Raw genomic sequence first — 9223 nt, forward strand, 5'->3', positions numbered from 1 at the left:
GCTTTCATCAATTCTTTGTCCTATTTTTTCTTTCTTTGTTTTGTTTTTAAAGCAGAAATATTACAACTATAAAGATGATGAAAAAAAAAAAAAGGGCAATAAAAACAATAACCAATGACATTGTTGAAAATTTTTCTTTTCCATTATTGAACTCTTCTCTGTGTACAGTGATTACTTCAATAAATTATAAACAAAGTCAAACATTTTACTGTTAACCTTTAACATCTACTTTAATATAAATATAATATTTGCAATCAACATTTCAAATTATTCAGCTTCATAGCCTTCTATTATACTTGATCTGGGCTCTTCAGCCTTAATCAGTGCAAGGCGTTTCGCTTCAGCTTCTTCATCTGCCTCTGCCTGTTGTCTAATCTTCTCTTGTTGCTCTGGACTTAGGCCTGGCCACACTAGAGTGGGTTCTAAACAACAGATATGGAAATTACTGATTAAGACAACTGGCAATTATCAAATAGAAAATTATTAGTTTAAAAAGAACTTATGAAAATTATATTCCAAACCATATAATAGAAATAAATTAAAGGCCAATTTTAAAATTAAAAAAAAAACTGTTTTAAAAGTAATGTGTTCTTTGTTTACATTTAGATTTGTTTTACAATACAATTAAAAAATAAGAGAAAGTGATTATGGAGCAAAAATAAATGATATTTAAGAACATTCAGAAGTCCACCAGGCTCTAATAAAATCATGACAATGTGGAAAAGACATGCCTGTTTCAAACTGAAAACTCTTTGACCTGTCCGATAGAAATAATTAGGTTTTTATAGTTCCTGTTGTTAAAAAAAAGTTTTCCTTCTTAATTATTTATAATTGTGTCAGCTCATTATGTAAAACATATTATTTGTCTACTAACAAGTCAAAAAAGAAAAAAAGCTGCTTCATCAAAAAAAAAATAAAAAAAATTAAAAAATGCCTAACCTGTGAAATTTAAGGTTGGGAACTGTGTCATATCAACTCCTTTAGCTCCATAAGCTCTCTCCAGATTGCCAAGCATTTCACTTAACAGTGCTTCAGATTCTGGAGTGGCATCTACAAGTTTACCACCTTTGGATCTGAAAAAACAAAACAAAATACAATGTATTTCATTAATTCATTTATTATTATATGTTTAACTTTTATTACATTAACTGCCTAATGCATTATCTAAATATGATACATTGTTTTTAATTAATTATTTTAAAAACGTACTACATTCACATGGAAGAGGGAAAGGCATTGTGAGTGAGGGATAAAGTGCTTGGCTTCTGAACCCATGGGCCTCGGGTTCAAATCTTGGTGAAGACTGGCATTTTTAACTTTTTGTACATCCACCTAACTCTACTGAGTACCCAACATTAGTTGGAAAAGTAAAGGCAGTTCTTGAGCTGGCCACACAACACCCTCATTAACCATTGGCTATAGAAACATGACTTTTACATTATCTTATTTTTAGCATGTCTAAAAGGGGTACTCAACTTTCTTTACTTTTTAAATGGTCTAGTCTGGTTAATCAGACCACAAGCTAATAAGACAAGATTTAAGCTAATTGGGAACTGAATAGTAAATGTTCACAAACAAACTGGCTGGTTATTTTTTATTAGGGTCAAAATGATCATGTGGTCTGATAAATGGACTTGACTGTACATCATTACGTCACTTACTTAGTTTTATATTCTCTAACTTTATCAAGGAATAGTTGTTGAATAGGGTCTAAATTCTGGGAAGCCACGGCAGTTGCAGCAAAATTGCGCTGAACTGTGACAGTTACAAGAGGCACAACCTTCTGCAGAACTTGGCGCAGCATTTCTAGCTGTGAATGATATAAATTAAAATTCTTTTCATTATGCTTTTCTTCAAAAAGTGAAAAACGAAAATTAAGAAAATAAATTTCCAATATAAAAGACATAGCTTTCCATTGGAAAGGAATTCTGGCTATAAACTTAGATGTTGGAAAAAAAAATGTAATTTTGATTTTTTTTTCTTGGAGAAAAAAAAGTTCTATCACATCAGAAAAAAAAAAGGTTTAAATCTATTTTTTTTTCTTTTATACCGTACTTAATTATGCAGCAAAAATTGAATTAAAAAAAAAAAAATTTTAAAAATTGAACTTCATTAGAAACAAAGTGATATAAAAAGTTTATAGCAAAATAATAATAAATAATAATGCTTATAATAATGTGTGGGCTATCAGAATTTATAGATTAACTCTTTCTCTACTAATTAAAAATACCATCGTAGATTTGAGCCCATTAAATTAAATTAATTCTTGTTTTTTTTTAAATTAGTATTTGTGTTGTATAAAAAGAGCATGCAGTTCCCTATAATTCTATACCAAAAGTAACATTTTCTGATAAAAAAAAAAATGTTATTGAATTTTAATAACAGGGTAGAATGTACCAATGTGAAAAACAAACAATTCTGTCATAACGTGAAAATAATTACAGAGATAAAGAGTTAAAACATAAATAAAATGTAAACAGTTACATCTATAGTGTTATAAATATAGTAGAGATCAATTATATGATGACATTAAAAAAAAACATATACTATTTTAATATTCTTTTTGAATGCTCCAGACTTGCAGATCTCTGTCTCAACAGGTCAGGGAAACCAAAAATTCTCGACCTGTATAGTGACAAGTATACTCTATGTAAGACAGCAGGGTTTCTGTCCAGGGCTTTTGCAAGAAAGGATTTGAGCCTCTTAAGCCCTCAATCTAATGGAGTTTGATGAATGAATGAATGAATGAATAGCCTTCCACAATGCATCTTGAAAATCTCCCGAAACAGGCAATAATACTGGGAATTCGAATTACTTTATACATTTAATCAAATGAATATTCACATTCGATACTGTTATGAGTCACGTGAGATTGAGATGCATCAAGTGACAAAAACTTATCATTATCTAAGCCATGATATTTAAAATGTATTGATCACATTAATGTAAAAATCAGTTACAAATAAAGTGATTCAAAGGGTGAAATAGGTAAAAACAAAAAAAAATAGTATTCTTTCACAATTTCATTAAAAATCTTTAGCAGCTACTCCAATGTAAATAAAAGATAAAAACTTGAAATAAAAGTATTGAAATGTTCACTCAAACATATACAACAATTTGTTAAGATGGAGGTAAGTAGAGCCCCATGGAAAATAGCTTAAATTAAAACAAATAAAAAGAATAAGAAATACAATAAGGCAGGAAAGACTTTCAATTATGGCATCTATTCAAGTAGATAAGATGAATGACTAGATACTTTGTATAATCAAGAAGTAAGTAACAATCATGCCCACAGCATTTTATTAAATACAAAAATTGATATTACATTTATTTTTTTTTTATTTTATAATTTCCATCTTGAGTGCACCATGAGAGAGAGATCTAAAACAAAAAAAATAGTTTCTAACAGGCCCACCTTACTTGATGTCTTCCACCACAACTAGAACTAATCATACTAATGATGGATTCATTTTTCAGTACATTCCATTCTATCGAGATCTTTAATTGAATTTGGATATATCTCTACAGACTCTATATATATATATCTAGATTGATCTTGATTAAAGATGCCTTATTAAACATGTTAAGCCAAATCATGACAATTTTTTTTGGCATTTTTTAAATTTTTATAGCTACATATTGATGGTGAGACCTAGAACAAAAAAAAAATGAAAACATCTATAAATCCCCCCCCCCCTGCCCACAGTCTCACTATGCATTGTTAAAATAAATTCTTAAGTCAAAGAGAGGTGGAGTAGATGTGGCAGTGCCAAACAAATTTTGACCATTATAACTAAAATATTAAATGCCTTGTAAATCATATTGAACATTAATGTAATTAAAAATATTTCAATCACATCTAATTCTTTCATTTCAGTTATATAAATGCATGAGGGGATGTGTATAAGAAAAGACTAATTGCCATACAGGTGTCACAGTGATTATTATTTTAAAAATAATACAAGACAAATGTAAATTAATGAATTATTATAATTATATAAACTAAAAACCTAGATCTAGATTTATTCTTAACTATAACTTAAGTATACATAGTCTGAATTAGTAGTAAATCTATCTAGTACAGTAACTAGATATACCATAGATCTAGATTCTAGAGTCTCAACTAGTTTACTCTAAATTAAAGTTAGTCTAAAGACGTGTACTAGTTGTAGTATCATGAGTATGTAGATCTTGATCTATGCCCCCCCCCCAGGCCCTATGGATCTAGTCAGAATCTAGACTCCACTCTAGTCTCTACTGACTCTGTCTCTAGTCTAGTTACTAGTACTTTAGTTAACAAATAACTCTAGTTAGTAGTTACTAGATCTAGATTATAGTATATTATAATATTAATATACAATCATCTATCTCTCTCTATAGGATAGTAATTTATAAATTTATTTATTTAATAATTACTATCCTATTATATAATACTATATTTAGGGAGGTGAAATTATGGAAGTTCATGTGTCCAAAAATGACGTAAAATCTTGAGACAGAGTTTTATTTACTGCTACATAGGTCTTTGTTTGAAATCGATTATGCTCAGTAAATGTAAAGATATCATTGCTAAAAAGAGTGAATTCAATTCCTTTAGATGATGGAGAACATTTTTGTCTTTGACAATTTTTTGAAAAAAAAAATATTAATTTAAATATTTTGCATTGAAAGTATATATATAAATATACATTTTTATTTTGCTGATACTTATCACAGGTAAGTCATACCATGTGTTGATTTTTTTCCTGCTAATAGTACATATGTCTGGCTATATTCCTACCAATTTTCAGATCGATTTATCATCAACATCATACAAACTTGAAAAAAAAAAAATTACATTGACCTCAATTGACTTTTCATTTTTTTTTTTTGTTTTTTTTTATAGAAGATGATATTGTTTGTCACCAACAAGTGAAATTATAATCTTGTAGCAGATATTATTAGCTACAGATCTAGATCTATAATTTTCAAGAGTTTTTACCTTGCAATTTAAAAAAAAACGCATTTAAAAAAAAAATTGTTTCAGGGGATTTTGATCTGAATGTTTAAATATTTTGTTATTTTCTGCCATCATAATGCTGTAATTATGTCCACACCTCTCTGACATTTCTTGTAGATCTAGACCAGATAATTTGTTTATTTCATCAATATTTACATTTTAAACAAGTGAAGTTCATATATATAAATGAAATCAGATTTGTGAGCTAGAAATTTACTACGAATACTAGTCTATCTACTATTAAATTTCGTATTTAATAAGTAGATCTATCGTCTACGAAACTCAATTCCAACTTTTTAACTTTTGACCTGGGGTGTGTGTCTCGCTGGCTGAGCCAGCAACAAGCTCTCTTCTCACTTGTTCCACGTCAACCAAAGTGAGGTCAAAACGCCACAGAAAAATCATAACTTTCTTACTGTTAAACATTATACATACTTACATACAGTCATAGTTTCTACACTTACAGTCTACAGTGTACACCATTATTAGAAATTTCTTTTAAAGTATTTAAATGATGTACTAACGAAAATGTGTTTTTTCAAAGATATTTTTTTTTCACCTCCCTACTAGATCTATCTATATTACTATATAGATCTACTATATTGTAACTATATTCATTGATATTCAACATCATATTGGCCTGGCAAAAGCTTTTTAGTTGTTTTTTTTTCGATAATTAATCATTATTATAAAACAATCTTGATTCTAGAATATTCTAGATCTAGATTTAGATAGATCTAGAATCTAGATCTACTACTAGATCTAGAATCTAGATCTAAATCTCTGCTGAGACTGTGACTGAGAGTGAGACTCTCATGACTCTGTCACTCAGTGTCACTCTCTGTACTGTAGTCTGTAGATTCAAGATTATGAAGATTGTAATCTAATATCTAATAATTAATATAGATCTAGACTCTAGATCTAGACTCAATGACTGGTTTCAGAATCTAGATTAGTAGATACCTCAATTAAACTGAGATCTTAATCTAGATATAAAATCTATATAAATCTAGAAGAGATTAGATTTAAATTGTGAATTTGCATTTGACCTTACCTTTTCTCAACACACTGAGGACCTGGGAAGTAGTGCAAAGAGCTCTTATAATGAAAAAGTAAGAAAGTCAATACAATAGCACTGATCCATACAAAAAAAAAAAGAAATTAAATGCTAAGAATAGGGGTGGAGAATTCCTTAGATCAGTGTTTCCCAAACTTTTGACTTACGTGTCTACCTCTTTTATAATTTTTGTAACGCTCAGTAGGCTACCCTTCACCCCCCCCCCTCCAACTTTCTGGCATGGATGTTATGTTAATGTTATCCATTCAATAAATGTAAACATAGAGTTGAAGCTAGGTGCTGAAACAAATGATACATACATATATTAAACATAAATGAATAACAGCACCAGGGACCAAGTTTTTAAGAGAGAAAGTAGTGAATTAAAATGCTACGAAAATAAGGGACTGCGCCGACCGAGGCTCGAACCTGTGACACTGGATTCGACACCACCGCCTAGCGATAACGCACCAAGCGAAACTAGCCTCTAGACCATCGGAATGTCCAAAAAAACATTCTTCTGATCCAGAGTCATTTCGCCTGTATGCAAATTACCACACCAGTGGTCAAAGGTCACAAGCTCCAGCTAGCCCCTCCCCCACCCCCGCAGCATCCATTCACTAACAACTTCGATAGAGCCGACACAGACAGCCGTTAGGCATGTATTAGACAAACGATGGCTCTATCTAATTGTTTATCTCTCACAAAGACAAGTGGACAACATAAACACATTACATATAGAAGCTTCAGTGGGTACGAGCAATAATGCTGTAATCGTAAATGTAAACATAGAGTTGAAGCTAGGTGCTGAAACAAATGATACATACATATATTAAACATAAATGAATAACAGCACCAGGGACCAAGTTTTTAAGAGAGAAAGTAGTGAATTAAAATGCTACGAAAATAAGGGACTGCGCCGACCGAGGCTCGAACCTGTGACACTGGATTCGACACCACCGCCTAGCGATAACGCACCAAGCGAAACTAGCCTCTAGACCATCGGAATGTCCAAAAAAACATTCTTCTGATCCAGAGTCATTTCGCCTGTATGCAAATTACCACACCAGTGGTCAAAGGTCACAAGCTCCAGCTAGCCCCTCCCCCACCCCCGCAGCATCCATTCACTAACAACTTCGATAGAGCCGACACAGACAGCCGTTAGGCATGTATTAGACAAACGATGGCTCTATCTAATTGTTTATCTCTCACAAAGACAAGTGGACAACATAAACACATTACATATAGAAGCTTCAGTGGGTACGAGCAATAATGCTGTAATCGTAAATGTAAACATAGAGTTGAAGCTAGGTGCTGAAACAAATGATACATACATATATTAAACATAAATGAATAACAGCACCAGGGACCAAGTTTTTAAGAGAGAAAGTAGTGAATTAAAATGCTACGAAAATAAGGGACTGCGCCGACCGAGGCTCGAACCTGTGACACTGGATTCGACACCACCGCCTAGCGATAACGCACCAAGCGAAACTAGCCTCTAGACCATCGGAATGTCCAAAAAAACATTCTTCTGATCCAGAGTCATTTCGCCTGTATGCAAATTACCACACCAGTGGTCAAAGGTCACAAGCTCCAGCTAGCCCCTCCCCCACCCCCGCAGCATCCATTCACTAACAACTTCGATAGAGCCGACACAGACAGCCGTTAGGCATGTATTAGACAAACGATGGCTCTATCTAATTGTTTATCTCTCACAAAGACAAGTGGACAACATAAACACATTACATATAGAAGCTTCAGTGGGTACGAGCAATAATGCTGTAATCGTAAATGTAAACATAGAGTTGAAGCTAGGTGCTGAAACAAATGATACATACATATATTAAACATAAATGAATAACAGCACCAGGGACCAAGTTTTTAAGAGAGAAAGTAGTGAATTAAAATGCTACGAAAATAAGGGACTGCGCCGACCGAGGCTCGAACCTGTGACACTGGATTCGACACCACCGCCTAGCGATAACGCACCAAGCGAAACTAGCCTCTAGACCATCGGAATGTCCAAAAAAACATTCTTCTGATCCAGAGTCATTTCGCCTGTATGCAAATTACCACACCAGTGGTCAAAGGTCACAAGCTCCAGCTAGCCCCTCCCCCACCCCCGCAGCATCCATTCACTAACAACTTCGATAGAGCCGACACAGACAGCCGTTAGGCATGTATTAGACAAACGATGGCTCTATCTAATTGTTTATCTCTCACAAAGACAAGTGGACAACATAAACACATTACATATAGAAGCTTCAGTGGGTACGAGCAATAATGCTGTAATCGTAAATGTAAACATAGAGTTGAAGCTAGGTGCTGAAACAAATGATACATACATATATTAAACATAAATGAATAACAGCACCAGGGACCAAGTTTTTAAGAGAGAAAGTAGTGAATTAAAATGCTACGAAAATAAGGGACTGCGCCGACCGAGGCTCGAACCTGTGACACTGGATTCGACACCACCGCCTAGCGATAACGCACCAAGCGAAACTAGCCTCTAGACCATCGGAATGTCCAAAAAAACATTCTTCTGATCCAGAGTCATTTCGCCTGTATGCAAATTACCACACCAGTGGTCAAAGGTCACAAGCTCCAGCTAGCCCCTCCCCCACCCCCGCAGCATCCATTCACTAACAACTTCGATAGAGCCGACACAGACAGCCGTTAGGCATGTATTAGGTATTGGGTGCTGAAACAAATGATACATACATATATTAAACATAAATGAATAACAGCACCAGGGACCAAGTTTTTAAGAGAGAAAGTAGTGAATTAAAATGCTAGCTGGAGCTTGTGACCTTTGACCACTGGTGTGGTAATTTGCATACAGGCGAAATGACTCTGGATCAGAAGAATGTTTTTTTGGACATTCCGATGGTCTAGAGGCTAGTTTCGCTTGGTGCGTTATCGCTAGGCGGTGGTGTCGAATCCAGTGTCACAGGTTCGAGCCTCGGTCGGCGCAGTCCCTTATTTTCGTAGCATTTTAATTCACTACTTTCTCTCTTAAAAACTTGGTCCCTGGTGCTGTTATTCATTTATGTTTAATATATGTATGTATCATTTGTTTCAGCACCTAGCTTCAACTCTATGTTTACATTTACGATTACAGCATTATTGCTCGTACCCACTGAAGCTTCTATATGTAATGT

General features: G+C 33.6%; 1 protein-coding gene across 2 annotated transcripts; it reads right to left on the reverse strand.

Annotated features, from left to right (window-relative positions):
• Nucleotides 1–203: 203 nt before the first annotated feature.
• On the reverse strand, nt 204–6204 carry LOC106065269 (ATP synthase-coupling factor 6, mitochondrial-like). Of its 2 annotated transcripts, none has more exons than XM_056010921.1 (4): nt 6054–6204; nt 1662–1810; nt 940–1073; nt 204–422 (listed from the first exon to the last, which is right to left on the reverse strand). In XM_056010921.1, the coding sequence occupies exons 2-4, from the start codon at nt 1802–1804 to the stop codon at nt 268–270; spliced, it is 432 nt and encodes a 143-aa protein (XP_055866896.1). In that variant the 5' UTR covers nt 1805–1810; nt 6054–6204; the 3' UTR covers nt 204–267. The 2 variants fall into 2 exon arrangements, with proteins under 2 accessions (XP_055866896.1, XP_055866897.1); XM_056010922.1 differs by lacking the exon at nt 6054–6204 and adding an exon at nt 5963–6024.
• Nucleotides 6205–9223: the final 3019 nt, after the last annotated feature.

This window comes from Biomphalaria glabrata, chromosome 14 (genome assembly GCF_947242115.1).
Source record: "Biomphalaria glabrata chromosome 14, xgBioGlab47.1, whole genome shotgun sequence".
NCBI lineage: Eukaryota > Metazoa > Mollusca > Gastropoda > Planorbidae > Biomphalaria > Biomphalaria glabrata.

Bases quoted from the DNA above. Each gene is read 5' to 3' on its own strand.
- LOC106065269 (XM_056010921.1), bottom strand. From the start codon at position 1,804: ATGCTGCGCCAAGTTCTGCAGAAGGTTGTGCCTCTTGTAACTGTCACA. The intron at 1,074-1,661 runs GTAAGTGACGTA...TTGTTTTTTCAG, and splicing joins GTTAGAGAATATAAAACTAA to ATCCAAAGGTGGTAAACTTG. The intron at 423-939 runs GTTAGGCATTTT...TCTGTTGTTTAG, and splicing joins CCCAACCTTAAATTTCACAG to AACCCACTCTAGTGTGGCCA.